This window comes from Semicossyphus pulcher, unplaced genomic scaffold (genome assembly GCF_022749685.1).
Source record: "Semicossyphus pulcher isolate SPU_LCO1_2020_fin unplaced genomic scaffold, fSemPul1.0.p SCAF_8, whole genome shotgun sequence".
Lineage (NCBI taxonomy): Eukaryota > Metazoa > Chordata > Actinopteri > Labriformes > Labridae > Semicossyphus > Semicossyphus pulcher.
In genome coordinates this window covers 11018016-11036858 of record NW_027211759.1, presented here as the reverse complement: position 1 = coordinate 11036858, position 18843 = coordinate 11018016, and the positions used below count along the sequence as shown (strand labels likewise).

The window sequence follows — 18843 nt, the reverse complement described above, 5'->3', positions numbered from 1 at the left end:
AGATTGAGGAAATGTTGTTTAGCGAGCTCCCTGGCCTCCGCCCGATGATGCATTTTAGTCTGGTGGAGGTTTTTGCAGGGCCCATTGAGAAGCGGATAGCGTCCTCCAAAGGCACAAAGTGACATTAGATTTTTTTTCTACCATAATGGCATTAGCCCCCCATAATAGCATGACAGGACTGAGGTTAAAAATCAGCGAACTGGCCCTTTAACAAAATAAATATGATTTAATTTAGGGAATATTGCATCAAAGGATTTGTGAATGAGACTTAAAGTTTGGCTGTCTTTGTCACATTTCTGCAGTTTTCTAGAATCAATGCTATTGACATGTTTTGCTTGCCGTGTAAAGAATATTGTATTGATACTCAGCATACTAAATCAACTGTTACGTTTTGCCCCAGTATGTTTGTACCTATATAAACTGCTTTCCAAGAATCATCCAAACCCTTCTTATCCATGACCAGACTCTCCGAAGGATCTGAGCAGAACGGTGGAGGACGACACCATCATCTTCACTGATGTGCAGACTGGATCGAGCGCAGTGTACCAGTGTAACGTCTCCAACCCCTACGGCTACCTCCTCTCCAACGCCTTTGTCAATGTGCTCTGTAAGTTCATTACCCAAGCTCTGTTTGTATACACAATGCTGTATTCCATTTACATTGATTTTTTGAGTGTTATTACACGGCAATAATGGCTGCTGTCTCACTGCAGCGGAGCCGCCCAGAGTGCTGACTCCAGCCAACAAAGTCTACCAGGTCATCAAAAACCACCGGGCGCTGATCGACTGCGCTTCCTTCGGGTCGCCCATTCCGAAAATTACCTGGTGAGTTAATGAACGTTCAACAGAGGAAAGTTTGTTTTATAGCTTCTTCAAAAGCTCAAAGCGGCTGCTTCTCTGTGCCTCAGGTTCAAAGACAGTCGCTCCAGCACCCTGGACGGAGACCCTTACATCCTCCACGACAACGGGACTTTAGAGATTCACACAGCTCAGGCACACAACAGCGGCAAATACACCTGCGTGGCCAGAAACTCACTGGGTAAAGAAGAGAATCACATCCAACTGGAGGTCAAAGGTGAGAGAGAAGATCTTTATAAGACAGAAAGTGGATACAACTAGCTAATAATCAATGAAGTGCAACTGCAGTGTGATGTTTCTGATGAAAGCGAGTGCAACTCTGTTATTTTGAAGTAAAAATATGAAACAGTCCAGAGTTCACACAGGAGCTAAACAGCAAAATAATCACTGCACAGGGATTTTTGAGGGAACCTTTAGTCACAGTCGACAGACTGACTGACCTGATCCGAGCGAACACATCATGTGAACAACAATTAACAGAGATAAACTGCGAATGTACAAGAAATGCAAGATGATAGCTTCATAACCTGGCGCTCCCATTTTGTCATAACCCGGATGAGAAGGGACACGGATAGCCAAAAGAAATGAGTAATTTATTACAATCTTAAAGTAAATAAACTGAACAATAAGAATGCTCGTGAGATGTGTGAAGTCAGTCTCATCAGTCGTGTGCATGTGGCTGAGTGAGTGTAATGTACAGTGTTTCCTCCAGGATTTGTTTTAGCAGCGCGGGTAGAGGATTTTATTGCACACATCAGATCAAAACTATTGCTGTCAGGTGATTAAAAAAAAATCATCTCATTAATTACAGGCTTTGGAATTAATTACTCACAATTAATCTCATATATCAATGATTTCTGTGAGAAGCACATCACATGAAGTCTTACTCAGTCTGGATTATTCTCTGTCTTACTTCCACACTTTAAGTGCACTCTATTCTCCAACTTATTAAGTTTTAATTAACAACAACTTTAATCTGATCACTTTGCTTTGCTTCTGTCTGTTATTAATGACATAGCATCTCAAAACGATCGATCAATTGTTACCAAATGACATCTGCACCTTTTCTAAGCTTTATAAAGAGCGACAATCAATGAATTTACAGTAGGGAATAGTGGAGCGTGTTGAGGAGTGAACTAACACAAAAGACTAACTCAATCTAAACGGGTGCAGACGCTGGTCAGGTAGAGAGAGAGAGATGTCCAGCAGGAAACTGAGCTTTTATATCCTGTGGAGCAATGTGCCCAGGTGCTCCAGATCTGGGAGGACAAGTCAATCGGCTCCTCTGGCACCTCAAAGAAGACATATACACATTAGTACCTGTATCTAAACCAAGTGTACGGTTAGCCGAAGCAGGCCCGTTAAAGCCAATAAGTTAAAAAAGGTTTAAATAACATGGAAAACAATAAAAGGAGTGTGTATTGTTTCAGTCTCGCAAATAAAGAGCTGTTCTCCCAAACTGGATTTTAAATCAAATGTTGGAGTACTTTATTAAACATTTGCCGACATTTAAACGATGAATTGATCGATCAAAGTTGCAGCCTTTAAATTAATCTTTTAAGTCGAGCCCTTTTAACACGTTTAATAGAAAATGTTTTCAGACTGCTAAGGCTTACTGGTTTTATTTTAGTCGTTGAAGCACCATATTAACGCTCGCATAACCTCCTCTTCGTCCATCAGAACCCACCCGGATCCTGAAGCAGCCGGAATACAAGGAGGTCCAGAGGGGCCGGTCTGCTGTGTTTCAGTGTAAGGTGAAACACGACCCCTCACTCATCCCCACCATGACCTGGCTCAAAGACGACGGAGAGCTGCCTGATGATGAGAGGTCAGAGCTGTGTGCTCAGTTATGAGACCATTAACACTGTCTATTACATTAGCTGTAATGGATCTAACCTGCAAACTTACTTTGAATTATATCAACCTTTTTTATTGGTGTTTGTTTGTTTCTGTCTCTTCTTCTTTCTCCGGCTGCTTTACTTGAAAAATAATCCGTCTGTATGAATGCTTTGTTTCCAGGCTGATCGTGGACTCGGACAGCCTCACCATCTCTGAGGTGACAGAGAACGATGCGGGCGTGTACACCTGCATCATGAACACCACCCTGGACCATGATTCAGCCAGCGCTGAGCTCACTGTTGTCGGTAAGTTCAGCTGTTCAGAAGCTCAGTTTCACTGATATAAAACAAGCTCACAAATTATTAAAGGTCTTCCCAGAAAAGTGAATCTGTCCAATAACGCACGGATCAGATTTCCTTTCAGGTTTCTTCAAGGTTAATTGCTTGAGAGTTTACTTTAGCGGATTTAGTCAGCGATCGTGTCGGCAGCATGAATATTTGATTGTTACCTTCTTAGCGAGATAATCTTTGTCTCCTTACGGCTGACTGACCACTAAACTCCCTGTTTCACTCCCGCCCTCCAACCTGGCAGAGGCCACGCCGACACCAGCTGTCGTCTCTGGTAAACCCGCAGCACACCTGAGCACCCAGATGTGCTCCGCTAACACGGCCTTGTGTGTCTGTTGTATGTTTTTTGTCAAGTGAAGCATGTTATGGCCTTGTTTTTCAAAGAGGTTTTTTTCTTCTGTTTTACCGGCATCTGCTTGTTTTGTCTTCAGGGTGTTTTTTTCATAACTTATCCTGTTTTCTGGAGTATATTTTTACATTTTAGTCTAATCGCATTAAAGCACTGATGCAAAGGGAAAACATTCATGCAGAGGGGAAGCGACTCCCACTCTCACTTAAATGCAAAGATAATTTGTAAAGCCGACATCTCCCCATTGCACCACTTTGGATCTGTTCGGATGCACATTTTCCTCAACACTCATTTATTCAAAGCATGCGTTGTCATTACAATTCCAAAACATGAGCTTCAATTTAGCCTCTCTAGTGAGCCTGAGACTCGATTTCATGCAGAGTGATTATGGAAGATAGTCGCTTGAGCATCAGTCGTTTCATATGCATGATGCAGTGTCTGCATGTCTGTCAGCGGGAAAATTACTCTGCAAATAGAAATATGTAAAGAAACTGAAACATTTATATGTTTTTCTGCGGCCAGAAAGTCCTCTTCCGTTTTTGCTTGATCTTCTCGTGGCATGAACCCTTCATATCCTGTAACTGTGACTGTGTTTTGATGCCTGTGCTCTCTCTCCTCCAGAGCGACCCGACCCCCCCACTGACCTCGAGCTGACAGACCAGAAAAAGAGGAGTGTGCAGCTCACTTGGACCCCGGGGGATGAACATAACAGTCCTATTCAGAGTATGTCATGAGCGCGTGTGTATGTTTGTTTGTGTGTGTATGTATTTATTCATCCAAATGTTTGCTATTACATCAGACAGGAGTGTTTTTAAAGGGACACGTCACTAATTTGCCATTGGCGTATTGTTCTGTCTCCTTATTGAATGTCTGCCTTAAAAACTTAAGGTGTTTAATTTGTAAGAACTGGGTATCTAGGACACAGGGACGGTCTCCAATGTTGCATTATGGGAATTGTAGGCTCCAGTGTTTTTGAAGCTTTGAACAATTCTAGGAGCTAAAGTCAGGGTATGTTTGCCTCTGCTGCTTTGATTTTATTTTTTACAGACTTTCTGCTGTCCAAAGAGTCTCCTAATATTCTAAAAGTGCTTAGCTTAAGCCTTCAATAATCTCTATTTACAGATTCTACATAGAAATGTAGAATCTGTAGGCAGGGACGTGGATTTTAGGGACTGCAAGTGTTCTGGTTTCCTTTTGTAGTACGCTTGTAGTCCGAGTTATATTGACCAATCACGTGTCAGCAGGCTGCAGTGTATGCAGGAAAAACAGACCGTGTGGAGAGCAAAAGCAGGCCGAACGTTATGTGCCGTAATGACATCCCGGCTCCCATCAGCGTCATCTGTCGTCGATTTAGCTTCTTATTAATCTCTATAAACAGACATCTGCAGCAAGTTCAGCTAACAATCAGTTCTAGATCTAAAATTTAACTTGAGATAAATTCCCTTGACGCTGTGTCTCGAAAGCTGTTCAGCGTTCAGATTTCCCGACTTCCACGAATGCATCAGAAAAGATCGATCCGATCTCCATTCAACGAGCATTTTAAAAGTAGTTTTCTTCTCCTCTCGAGGACAGACCTGAAAAGCTTTATTTTTACAAATCTGCATCATGTTGTTGAAATTTCGGCAAACGTAAGACCCGTTAATTAAAGTCAATCACAGGAAATACGTTTTCTTTTTCTGTAAACAAAGCAGCACGCAGAAAAGGAAGTCTCAACTGGAAGTCGTTTATCGCTAACCGCTGCCTACACACCCGGCATGTTCATAGTTGTCTCCACAGGCTATATCATCTCAGACTATAGCCGATGGGATCCGAGACTGACCCTTCAATAATTCATTTTTTGCATGTAGCTGTCTTTTGTAAGCAGAGACTGCGGATATGTTAACAAAATCATAATTATCGACGAAACTAAAACTCTTGAGGTCAGCTTGAAATCTGGACTGAAGTTTTACCAGCATTAAAAATATCCATAAATCCATAGAAACGTCTGAAACAACAGCTCCAGTATAATCTACACCCCACTGTGCATCAGTATGCTCAGCATGTCTCACACTCATCGTTTCATGAACATTAACTTGACGCCTCAAAGCCCAGCCAGAGGAGCATTTAGACATATTGTAGCGAAACTGTTGAGGGCATTCACTCCTTCAGTTATGCAAATGCACTATTAGGCAGTGAACACAGTGTTTGGAGACTTACCATACTTTTATTTTCTTCTATTTCGCACAGAATTTCTGATCCAGTATGAAGACTCACTGCACCATCGAGGTCACTGGCATAATCTAACCGAGGTAGCTGGAACCAAGACGACAGCTCACCTCAAACTGTCACCGTACGCCCACTACACCTTCAGAGTCCTGGCCCTCAATGGTGTGGACTTCAGCCGCCCCAGTTTATCCTCAAGGATGTTCAAGACAGAACCTGCAGGTACAGACTCAGTATTCATGGTTTATTAACACATAAATAATACAAATTATATAAGTATGATAGTAGGTGCATCATGTCTTGTTGAATGCTTCTTTTCAGAAGCAGATCTGTTTGTTGATTCGAGCCTCAGTGAAGGATTTCTTTGGGATAATGTTTTATATGTTTTATATTTGTTTTAGCTCCAGACGAGAACCCGTCCGGTGTCCAGGGATTTGGAACAGAACATGATAATCTTGTAATTTCATGGAAGGTAATAAAGTTTAACAAGACAATCTGTTTTTAATATCCTGAGGAATTTAACGCGGTCCAGGGAATACCATCAAACATTAATGTGTCCTCGTACTGTGAAGCGTGATGTTGTGATTTCATGCTCTCTTAGGTTTCTCTCTTTGTTATCATCCACAAAAACAATAGTGGACATTCACTTTGAAAGATGAGTTACATTTAAAACTTTCTCCCCTGCAGCCGCTCTCAGGCCTCCAGTCTAACGGTCCGGGGCTTCACTACCGAGTGATGTGGAGAAAGAAGGCCGTGAACAGTGAGTGGATCACAGCGACTGTGGCGAACACCTCCAAGTTCGTTGTGACGGGAACGCCCACGTTTGTTCCATACGAGCTTAAAGTTCGGGCCGTGAACGACCACGGAGCGGCCCCCGAGCCTGCTATCGCCCACGGCTTCTCGGGAGAGGACTGTGAGTTCCACTGACTCTTTAGACCCTGAATATATATATATACACATGTAAGAGTCTGAGGTGATGCATGTGTAAGTCTGTGTCTTTTTGTAATCAGCTGTTGTTGTGTCTCTTTTTGATGGTTCAGTGCCGGTAGCCGCTCCAGACAATGTGCAGCCCATGGTGCTGAACAGCACTCTAGCAGAGGTACACTGGGACCCCGTGCCCTCGAAATTAATACGAGGACATCTCAAAGGATATAAGGTACAGTATATAAAGAAAGTTTAATATTCACACCATCCCTCTAACTATAATCCACCCTCAACACATTTACACTATACTAACTGTGTGTAGGTGTACTACTGGAGAGAGCGCAGCCTCCACAAACACAACCCGCACCACGTGGAGAAGCAGATCCTGACCTTCAGCGGGAACCACAGCCACGGCAAGCTGCCCGGCCTGCACCCCTTCAGCCTCTACTCATTCAATGTCAGGATTTATAACGGCAAGGGGGAGGGTCCCCCCAGCCCCACCCAGGAGTTTGAGACACCTGAAGGAGGTAGGAGAAGGGAAACGCTCTTACTTTCCCTCTTTCTTTCTTGGAGCTTTAAACTCAGATTTTAGTCGAGCACAGAGAAATGATTATTTCTGTTTTTTCCTATAGTTCCCGGGGCTCCTACTTCTCTGTTAGTCACCAACACCGACCTGGACTCGCTGACCCTTGAATGGAGTCCTCCTCATGTCCGTAACGGACGCATCACAGGCTACACCCTCAAATACCAGCCAGGTGAGACTCTTTACTCTGTAATACAACAGCTGAGCTCTTTGTCTAAAGGATGTCACCTTCCTTCATGTAGTTTGTAGTTTTGTACGTCCTCCTTTTTCATGTCCTGTTCAGATAAAGAAACAGAAAAGATGGAGTAAAATATTTTGCCTTAAATACGACACAAATTAACAAGTCAACTTTTGTCACTCTGTTCCTGAACCCCACACCTCCAAATGCTTCCACTTCCACCTTTTTCATCATTTAAACTCAAACCCATCTACCTCCTCCTCCTCCTCCTCCTCACACCTCTATACAACTTACCTCACTGCTTCCAAACTTCCACCTCCATCCCGTCATTCTTATCACCCATCCTCCTCCACCCCTGTAGTCAATAACTCCAATGAGCTGGGCCCAGTGGAGGAGGTGGCCCTGCCCGCCAATGAGACCTCAGTCACTTTGTCCAACCTCAGGCACAGCACACGCTACAAGTTTTATTTGAATGCCAAAACAGTCAGGGGAGCAGGCCCAGCCATTTCTCAGGAAACTGTCACCATCATGGACGAAGGTAAGTCAGCAAACACAGACGGGTTCAAGTAAATGACCTTTATGCTGATTAGAATGAATCATATACCCATCTTAAAATCACAGTATGAAGTCCATACAGTTTAAAACACGTAACACAAAACTACAGTATGCCAGACCTCATTCAACAAATGATTTGTTTTTGACTTGGTTGCTTTCATCAGGGTTTGGTTTAGGTGTTTGGTTGAGATAAAAGATTCTTCTAAGTTTGTTTTTATCAGTGTCTCATTTTCTTGTTTTTCTCGATAACACGTACAGTATGTACAAAAGTATTTTTAAAAACAGGATCTTATCTGATTTTATCTGTTAATTATCTACATAAATTGTAGACTGTATAAGTTAAAGTCTTTTCAGACGGGGGGCGACACTGCCTGCGTACCCGCTTGGATCTCGGGGTGTTACTTCGCTCCTCGTGTAAATAGACAGGCACATAAGCGCTCTGCAGGTAAACGCCAGGCGCTCTACGCGTGGTAACCATGGAAACGGCTTCAGTGCACTACTGTATCCCTGCCGGTTCAACTGTATTTTCTCTATAGGCTATAACAACTAGCTAAATTTGCATAGTTGTAACTAAAGCGTTACCAACTAATGTAGCCTGGCTTAAGTTAAAACTAACATTACGTTGCCTGATGCATCCAGTCTTGCGCCGATTCTTCTGCCATGCAAAGGCCCTCCTGTTTATGTCCCGGTAACTGTTATATATCTCCAGGAGATCACATACAGCAAGGATCAGTCTCTCATCCGTTGTGCTTTTTGTGGTTACTGCTGCGCGTCGCGTAGAAAAAAGTTAAAGAACTTTCAACTCTGGCAGAGAACAGGCGTGTGCGTGACACGAGCACGACTGCAACTATTTCACAGGATTGCGCCCGCTTGTCACTCCGCCTGTCAGATTGCCCACGCCTCCCTACCTGCCCGCTCGCCTCTCACTGATAATGACCTTAAATCTGAACCAGCCTCTGACGCTATCTGATGAAGGCAAACTAGCCAAAAACGTCGTGGGAAGTGTTTTAAATTTAGATGGACTCATACTGCAGCTCACACTGGTTGGATATGACCGTGTAGGGAATCAGACAATTAGTTTTTTTTTGTTTTTCATGTTTTCTGTCAAACGTGACAAAAGTTACAGAAGAACATTATCATGTGTTTTGTGTTTGTGAAATGTTCCTTGTTAGTCTGTGTACAATTTTTAATATATAATGGACACTATTCCATAGCATTACCTTTTATTTGTAGCATTGTTATAGCATGATGTACATGAACTCTCATCCTTGTCCGTGTTTAGTGGAACATGAGTGTGATCCAGTTGCATTGTTACACAAGGTGACCCATGCTGTTATAAAACCTCGGGCCCATCGTCTCTTACATTACACAGCATGACCACATAAATGTCTTTCTGTTACTGCTACATAAAGTGACATAGATGAGGGGGGGGTCGTCTCATAGTGACCCATGTCCTGTTGTTTCTCTGTGTCCTGTTTCTCTCTAAAAGCTCTAATATCACAGCTTGACGTAGATGTGGGCACCGGTGCCGGTGGTATCTACACTGCTGCATGTTTTTAAAGATACAGCCATAGCTTCAAAACCCGCCGCTAGCATGCATCCCCCGTCTTTAAGCAATTTCCCCTCGTCTCTATCAAATCCTGCGGCCCACCATAATGCTCCGCCGAGTTCAAAGCTATGGAAAGTTCAAAGCCACGCAGATAAAGATGCTGTGTGACGTTTGCCTTTTTAAAGCCATGTGATAAAAGTAGACGAGTCTTTTCAAAGCTCTCGCTGCTTCTTTTTGTTGCTGTGCCTTCGGCGACTTTGACCCCGCTTCACACTGCATGGCGAGAGTTTGCCTGGCATGCCGATGAACTGTGGCCACTGTGTGCAACGACTTCAGTGTCTGTGGTGTCCCTGCCTGTGGAAAGTGTGTGCGTCTGTGTGTGTGTGTGTGGTTTTGTGGTGCCGTCTTTACCCTCTCCGTGTTGTTTACAGGAAGCATCCAAACCTCTCATCCCATTGCACGGTCTCCTCCTCGCCACCCCCCCAACAATGGTACAGATGCTGCTGTGATCATAGTGCACTACATGCCTGACGTGTTATACGATCGGCTTTGTGTTTTCTTCTGTTGGCTGGCATAGTTTTCCCATTTGAGTTGCTATTGTGTAAGGCTAAGAGGGTCAGTGATTTCAGTGATGCTAAGATGTTTAATGGGAATGTAATTAAATCACAGCAATTGATTGCCAGTTATTGGATTGTCCTTTGTCCAACAGACCGATCTTGATGGGTTGTCTTTTCTCTTGTGTGCTCAGCGCTGCCTGCGAGTCCTTTTGGGAGCGTTAACTCCTCGATGGGAGAGGACGGGGCCCTGATCAGTTGGGAGTACTGGGGGCCGGAGAAAAACGTTTATGTAGAATACAAATTAGAAAACAGTAAGCAAAGCAACACCTCTGTTTCTGTCCGATCCACACATAGGTGACAAGAGACTCCTACTTCATTATTGGCTCGTGCAGGTGAATAGAAATATTGGCAGCCATGTCGATGCTGGGTCCTGCCAACGTGGAGCCAGATGTGATAAACAAAGCTGTCTGCGATTGGATTGCTAGTTTCCCGTTGCTGTAATTGACTGGAGTTACGTGCATCTCCCTCAGCAATCACGCTGGAACTCGTGCAGACAAACATCATAAAGAGCAACACAAACATTCTTCTGATGCCAATTGATTTTGACTGAAGCGCTCTCCGTTGTTTCTATCCACCTGCAGTGAGGATGAAAAAACCCTGTGATGTTGTGGGATGACTCTGTCACACCTACTGTTTAATAGATACAATTAGAGAATATCATAATCATAGATCCCGGTAGTTTAGATAATGTCTTTATCAAAAACATAATCCTGTGCTCATCAGGCGTAGTTATGTCATCACAACATGTAGATTCATGATGCCCCCTGAGAGATCAGCGCACTGCAACTTAAGAAAACACACAAAACCAAATAGACAAAAACAAATAAAGAAAAGATTACACCGATTTACAAAAATAAGAGTCAACAGCCATGTTTTTTTTCTTAAGGCACTAGATAAACATGCTGTTTAGTAGATGATTTGACGATCATCATCTTAGCTAACTTTGCACACTAGCTTGCTAACACTACTAAAAAGCAATATACACATAACACAGCTGATGTCGATTGAAAAGTAATTATCAGTACAGGTATTTTACATACATAGAAAATATTAGAAAATCAAACCTAACACATGTCATGGCAGTCCATCCAACAGGTGAGATATTTAGCTGAAAATGTCAAGTCAGAGGAGCACCAAAGTAAGATTCATCATGTCGATGCAATGAATGTCAAACTTTCATTGAAGTACATTTAGTAAAGATCTGATATTTCACTCGAGGTCTGACCAGTGGTAGACCAATGAACTGAGCATTAGCAATGCTGCTGCTAGCATAGCCAGAAAATGCTACCAAGTAATAATCTCGAAGATTTTCATTTAAATAAATCTCTGTTAAGTCACTATCTATCACGGAATGAGGTAACACAATGGTGATTGAGCCTTTGGCCCACTGATAAAAGCGACTGAGTGCGACTTTCGCAGAAAAAATCACAAGTGGCGCCCAGTTAGTGACGCGTTTTCCATCAGCCAGCAGTGGTTGGCCTTCCAGAGAGGGTAGGCAGAGCTAAGCCGCTGCTTTTCCGGTCTCTGCAAGTGTTGCGAGTAAACAGTAATCTACTATGGCTGAACAAACAAAGAAAAGATCGATGACTACAGATACAACTTCAAAAATAAGTGAACATCCAAAGAAAAAGAAACAAATTCGACGCTCAGATGAAGGCAAACAGTCTAAAAAGGAAAGCGACCGTCAGCGAGGAAAATCAAGAGTTACAACCGGAGCCAACCGTGGACGTCACAAATGAGACACTGTCTGGATATCTGGGAAGTGTTCTTGCAATTACCGTTTATGAAATCTTCGAGATTAGCACTTTAACCAAATATAGAAACACATTAAATATCACAATATTGTTTCTTTGGGACAATAAATCACTAATAAGTTTGTACCTCTTTTTTGTTTTGTGCTTTTGTTTTCTTAAGTTGCAGTGCGTTGAGCGTCCAGGGCCACATTTATCATTCATTTATAGACTAAAATATCGACAAGTTAAATCTAATGTAGACCGCATTTCCTGCAGAGTAATACCGTAGCAGATTTCATTACTTAAGTAATTCATTCCCATCATATCATGAACTCCATGACCCACGTTTTTCCCTGAAACATACTTCTCTCCATGAACGTCCCTCCTGCAGGTGAAGGTGAAGAGGAGTGGCAGAAAGAGCTTGTGAACGGCTCTCAGAACGTTGTGCTGAAGGGCTTAAAGGGGGGCCTCTCCTATAAAGTGCGTTTGGTGGCCAAGGGTCACCACGACCAGCCGCTCCACCTCTCTCGGGAGCTGTTGGTCAGGGTCCCAGGTGAGGCAGCTCCCGGGCGGTCGCCTCCACCGTGGTCTGGCCTGGCCTTGCACTGTGTCGTGTGTAGAATTTGTTGTAGTTTGTGGCGTTGTGTAATTATAATCCAGTCGAGCATGGGTTTAACAGATGTGTTGTGGTTGCTCTGTATGCCGGGCATGTACTGTAGTGATATAGAGACAGTGATTAGCTGCGTGCATGATCGTGTGGCTACATTTCAGCGTCAGTCCTGTAGAGCTGATTATTAGACAAAGTCAATCATTCTCATATAGAAGTTTACATGAAACACATTTAGTGGTACAATATCCAACCTAATATCACCCACAGTAAACCTGCGTGTCCTGTATGTGTGTGTATGTGTGTAATCTGTGTGTCTTTGTGCGAACTTGTGAGAGGAGTATTGATTTCCTACATTGTGTACTAATGTGCTCTCAATAATGCTTTCAAGTCACCATTAGCCTGATCTAGCAGATTTCTAACTCGTCTAACGTGACAGGTGTCTTTCTCTGTAACAAAAAGCAAACGTGATCCACTCATGAACTGAAACCTCTAACAAGCACGTACTGAGAATTACCTGTTAAACTTGTTTGTTTTAGCACGTAATTATAGATAATTGTTTCCCCGTACCACAACAAAAAGATCATCCAGTCATGAATGTCAAATAAATGTTCCTCTCTTCCTCCGGCCAGCTGTGGCGAGCAGACAGGTGGACATCGCCACGCAGGGATGGTTCATTGGCCTCATGTGTGCCATCGCTCTGCTCATCCTGATCCTCCTCATTATCTGCTTCATCCAGAGGAATAAAGGAGGCAAATACCCCGGTGAGTAGTATTAGCACAAACGCCACCACGAACATACTGTGCACATCCCCTCATATAAACGCACACATAAATATAAGCCCACAGTTTAAAGAGGGGGTATTATGCTGTTTTAAATTTTAAGACAGGCTATGTTTCACACAGTTTTTTCTACACGCTGCACTCTGTGACGTCACAAAGTGCATTTTCTGAAGTCTTCCTCTTGTCTCACCAGTCAAAGAGAAGGAGGACGCACACACGGACCCAGAGTTCCAGCCCATGAAAGACGATGACTGTACTTTTGGGGAATACAGGTGAGAGAAAGTGCTCCGGCCTCTGGAGCCCACAGAGCCCCTTTTTACCCATCAACCCTTGCCCCGTCCATGCTTTCTGCCCAGATCTGCTCTCTCTGGCTGGGCTGGAGCTCTGCACCCCCTCCTTCCTCTCAACCTTTACAGCTGACCAATAACTGACCCAGGATCACCAATAAGAGAAATTCAAAACAATAAGACGGAGACGGGCCCCTCATCTGAACTTCTACCACCCTGAAGCACAACATTTTTTTTCGTCCTGGGTTCTGGGACGTCCTGGATGCTACTTGTGTTGGACTCTTACTGTGCGTGTGCTTGATATGACATTGTGGTGTCATTTGAGAAGCAGGATTCTTCAGGTTTAAGGGATTTGGGGGTTTTAAAATGAGACTGTCAGGAAAAATATATAAGCTAGATTAATTTGCAACACATCCTAAACTGACCCCAATCATTGAATCCCTTTCAAAATAATAAGCTACTCATATACATCCTGTGTACAGTCTACATAGTATTAACACTTTGCCTAGTGTATTGCTACTGATATCCACAACCCTCATAGGCCTGAAAATAACTGAAACGATCATCATTGTTAACTTACAGCATTTATCCAGCTATGCTTGTTAGCATCCTCTTTCTAGGCTGCTTCTCCAATCGCACGCAGAATTTAAAAAAAAAGCACTTTACTTCTGTATAGCTAGCATTTTTGAATTGTTTTTTATAAGTCAATTTATAAGATGGTCTTGCTTTTATATTTTATATTCCTTTTTGTATTATGTATACATAAATCTGCTCTATGGATTTTATTCTAAGACAAATACATATCGATATATATCTATATATTATATGTGATATGCATGGTGTGCAGGTCTGATATCTGAACATTTGCTCTCTAGGCAATAATGTGTTGAATGGAATTATTGTTTATATATAGATATACAGTATATAGATGCATATGGATATTATATGAAATCATCAGCATGTTTGAGGGAAGCAATCATCATTGTTCAACAGCTGGTTAATGCAGTTTATAACAGGCCAGTAGCCATTCTTTAACAGTAATAACTCTTAAAGGATAAGGCTGGTGATATTGTTCTTTTTATTATAGTCAACAATTTCTTTAAAGCTCCTGTGAGGAGTTTTTCACTGGTTATGAAACAGACTGAAATTAATTCTGATTACTCTTTATGAGCTACAAAAGCAAACCAGGCCATCAGACACAAGATTGATTATTTTTAATGTTAAAACCGCTGGCGGGGGGGAGGTGTCAGGCGAAGCGTTTAACTGCACGCTGCATTTGTTTACATTTTCCAGGGCAAAAATTTAAAGTGAGTGATACATATGAGTGTTAAAGATACATTTTGTTAAAAACCACCACTTAAGCATGTACAGGACAAAATCAGCAAAGAGATAAGAGGTACGGCTTTGTCCACAGGGGGCGCCAAAGTCAACACAAACCATAAGTTTCTCACAGGAGCTTTAAATACAACAAAATCATTGAGTTCTCTCTAAATTAAGCCAAAGACTTAAATCCTTTAAAACATGGCAAAAATATAATGATATATAATACTTTAATTTTCTAAAAAAAAAAAGGCTATATATTTCCTTTAATATTGGAGTACTGTAGTCTTTATTAAATGTAATATGTGTGTTTATTTGGGACTATTTTCAAAGGTGGACTAAGGCAGCAGGATGGAGTTTATGGCATTTACTGAAAATAAACTACAGTTCCCATGTCCATTGTTGAAGCATCATGTTGGCCAGTGCAACAATCTGGCTCTTTGATGTGTGTTCTTTTTATAGTTTCAATGGCATAGAGGAATAATGTTTGGCAGCCTTGAGAAGCTCAGTTAATACTATTATAATGACTAATTCATCGTTAGTTTTTGGTCTTTTCACAGATTTGTTGACATCCAGAGAAATGTTCAATATCACCAGACTTATCTTTTGTAACTCATGTTTGTGGAACTATTTACACTGCAGGGGAATCTATCCAACAGACTCAAAGAACACAGTAGACAATAAATCACAAGGCAAAGTGTACAAATATTATAGTGCCTTTGTGAGAGTATACTTTCTATCCATGCTGTTTCATTAAGCTCAGCTGGAATCTTACAGTATGTCAATAAAGAGGCATAAGATGACTCAACTCACCTGTTGTTGTTTGACTGCAGGAGAGCAAACTGTAGGTTCAGACTACATCTGTACAGTACACGGCGTATGTGCCTGTTAGTGTGACTTTTGTGTTGTGTGGGATCTCAGCTGGATCTCCTCGTCTGATCGCAGGGGTGTGGGTCTCAGGAAAGGTAAGGGTGATGATGGTGTGTGTGTGGGGGGGTCATCCTGTAAATCTGGCATGTGAGGAGGGTCAGCGAGTAGACGAGTCACGGTGGAGAAAAAAAGCTCGCTTTGTAATATTTTTTTTTTTTTACTGTTGTCATCCAGCTTAACATTTGGTCATAAAGCCTTCATCATGTACAGAGCGCAGAGACTGTTCAGTCGTGTGTTTTTACTGTGCTACTTTCATCCCTGAAAAAGCTTTTTGCATGCTGATAAATATCTGTGCTATTTAAATTTGAATTCCAGCATTATGACGGCTTTGTGATCTTATCTCATCGATGTTCAACTCATATATGTGGAATGTTTTCGACTCTCTGATATCCAAAGAAAGCTTTCTTTGCAGATTTTTCATGCATTTTGCAAATCTGTGATTATTCTCATGCTTGCTTTGGGGGATGTTTGGCTGAAACCTTGCTTTCCAAGTTTTATTCACATCATTGCCTTGAATTTTTCTGTTGTTCATCACAACCTCTGTCCTTGGGGGGGGGGAAATGCTTTTGTCAAACAACATTTACCACTTCATGTTTGGTTTCAGGGGGAATTTGAACAGGGTTTGGTTGCTTGAGCTTTATTCCCCTGTTGCCTGAAGGAAACCAACTAATCATTCATAGCTGTCGTTTTTTAGACATGGAGCAAACCAAATTCAAATCTTCCTCTTGTGCAGTGGGCACAAATGTTCACTGCTGCATAGTAATGAAAGATGCCGACTAATGACTCAAAGAAAGAAAGATAACTTCTTTTTGATCTGGAACAACCTTTACCACTACCAGCCAAACTTGGACAATAATGCGGTAAAATTTGAGAGCTCCATCTAAAAAAAGTGATCACTAATCTCCTTGTTGCATCTGTCACACCATCTCACCTGTAACACCTGCATGTTATTTTCTCCTTCAGTGACAATGAGGACCATAAACCGTTAAAAGGGAGCCGCACGCCGTCTAATGGGACAGTTAAGAGAGACGACAGTGACGACAGTTTAGTTGACTACGGGGAAGGAGGAGACGGACAGTTCAACGAGGACGGCTCGTTTATCGGACAGTATAGTGGAAAGAGTGTCAGCAGGGAGACTGCTGAGGGCCACGAGAGCTCCGAGGCCCCGTCCCCGATTAATGCCATGAACTCCTTGAACTCTTTCGTGTAGCCCTCGCAGACATATGATGTGACTGCTTGACCCCATATCCCAACACTGCTTGGCTTTATGATCACATCTCCATCCCACACGCAACAACACACAACTCATCAAAGACGTTTATGTTTTCTTTTTTGTGCTCACCATATATACCAAGCAGCATCAGGAAGGACGTAGGAAGTAGCTCATCCTGACATTTGATTTTACCTGTGCATGAAATACCTGATATGATCTAAATCCATATATTAATTAACACTTTGATATTAACATGAGTGGCATTCTTACCACAAATCTCTTACGGACTATGCAGTGCTCGTCTGAACTATATTTGTTTTTGCTTATTATATTATCTACTATGTTCAAATAGTAATCATGTCTACAGTAAATGACTATTACTCCATGTATTTTTCCCAACACAGAAGCTTGTACAGGAATCTGTATTTAATAATATAATCCCTTCATGTAATTCCATTAAACATTACCAGTGCACAAGGCAGATCATGTACATAACCCATGTGTATATATATAAAGTGAACTACCTGTAAACTGAATATTGGGAGCAGAGCACACAGCATGCATGACACCGCTGCTTTGACACATCCTCATCTGTCACCTCTCTGTTGAATGATCCACCTGCACCGTGAAGGAGGAGGCCGAAAATGCTGCATGGCATGTCATTCGACCTCATAACCTTTGCCCTGCATGCAACCTCCTCTTATTGAGCTGAAAGCAAGCAGGGGAGGGGGGGCACGGAGGATATTACAGCTCGCCCCGGTCCCTGCGGTGCGTCTTCAGAAGGTAGTGCCTTTTTGAATCAACTCTGAAGTCGCTCCTCATCAGAGTTCAGAGGCTGGAACAGAGACAGAAGTAGGAATATGGACGTCACATTGGAGGATGGATAAGAGGAGCTTGAGAAGAGGACTCTTTAGCGGGAGGAATAATTCATGTACTCTTGTCATCTTTTTTTAAACGCACCTCCCAATGCCTTGAGACACAGGACCGGCTTTGATTCCTCCAAGGAGCTAAACGCACCCAAACTGGATCAGACGAAAAAATCATTACAACTACGTCTTGTACATTTTCAGAGTCTGCAGTCGTTATGTACAGTACCTGATTGTATTCCTGCAGTGTGTGAATGTAAGAGCATCTGTGAGTGTGTGTGGATACTTTACATTATCCAGTTCCTTTTAGGCAAACATTGTTCACTTATACTAACCACACTTGAGGGCCTTTGGATGGGATCAAGATTTCTTTTCTCTTAACTTGCATCAAGTTTTTTTTTTTTTAAAGACGTGTAGAATATTTGTTGAATTTGTAAATACATTAATTGATTGTACAGGGACACGCGGCTTATACGGCAGCCTAAGAGGCAATATTGTGCATGATATGGTTTAACTTGTTGATAGGGCTGTATTAAATATAGAGACCTTGTAGAGAATATATAAATATATATTCAGTTTTTTCTTGCTGTGCACAGTGTAAATTGTACTGTAACCCAATGGACAGAAAAGTGCATACTGTATACAATTGAGCTCTGATTTGCTTCTTAGCGAGTTACATTATTTTGTTATTGTGCGACATACATAACGCGACAATATTGAAAAATGCACAGAATTATGCGATTCTGATTTCGACGCGGTCCCAACATACTGCCAAACTGACGCTCTTTCCTGACAGTATTGCAGATGGTTTTGTATTTAAGAAACAGATTTGTACTAACAGATACTTTCTTTGTCTCTATTTAAGTTTCTCCTTTTAGTGCAAGTATGAAATTCAAGCTTCTGGAAAATATAATGAATGAATAAATAATTATCTGCTTTCATTTCCGCTCTCAGACTCTTCACTGGGAAAATGAATTGCCTTCTTTTAGAATGGGTGAAGCTCTGGGTTGCATTAGAGTCACACAAACCCTGTTATTCAGTCTGTGTATGCTTAGTGCGACATTATATAACCCTAATGATTCATTGCAGAACATAAATTATGCC

The 18843-nt window shown here is 42.1% G+C and overlaps 1 protein-coding gene across 10 annotated transcripts in view; it reads left to right on the top strand.

The window, feature by feature from the left end:
- The window catches only part of LOC138612774 (neuronal cell adhesion molecule-like), an 87159-nt gene extending 68490 nt beyond the window's left edge, over positions 1–18669 (top strand). For 3 of the 10 annotated variants that reach the window (XM_069686207.1, XM_069686203.1, XM_069686204.1), the window contains 20 exons: positions 464–607; positions 714–825; positions 909–1075; positions 2539–2686; positions 2878–3002; positions 3289–3318; positions 4015–4116; positions 5620–5817; positions 5997–6067; positions 6283–6508; positions 6636–6751; positions 6842–7046; positions 7152–7274; positions 7642–7818; positions 9816–9875; positions 10133–10252; positions 12126–12287; positions 12974–13105; positions 13317–13395; positions 16624–18669. In XM_069686207.1, the coding sequence (XP_069542308.1) occupies positions 464–607; positions 714–825; positions 909–1075; positions 2539–2686; positions 2878–3002; positions 3289–3318; positions 4015–4116; positions 5620–5817; positions 5997–6067; positions 6283–6508; positions 6636–6751; positions 6842–7046; positions 7152–7274; positions 7642–7818; positions 9816–9875; positions 10133–10252; positions 12126–12287; positions 12974–13105; positions 13317–13395; positions 16624–16870 (2744 nt within the window). In that variant the 3' untranslated portion in view covers positions 16871–18669. Of the gene's footprint in view, positions 1–463; positions 608–713; positions 826–908; positions 1076–2538; positions 2687–2877; positions 3003–3288; positions 3319–4014; positions 4117–5619; positions 5818–5996; positions 6068–6282; positions 6509–6635; positions 6752–6841; positions 7047–7151; positions 7275–7641; positions 7819–9324; positions 9370–9815; positions 9876–10132; positions 10253–12125; positions 12288–12973; positions 13106–13316; positions 13396–16623 lie in introns of all 10 variants that reach the window. The other 7 variants (XM_069686210.1, XM_069686206.1, XM_069686213.1 and 4 more) reach the window with 6 other exon arrangements.
- The last annotated feature ends 174 nt before the right edge of the window (positions 18670–18843 follow it).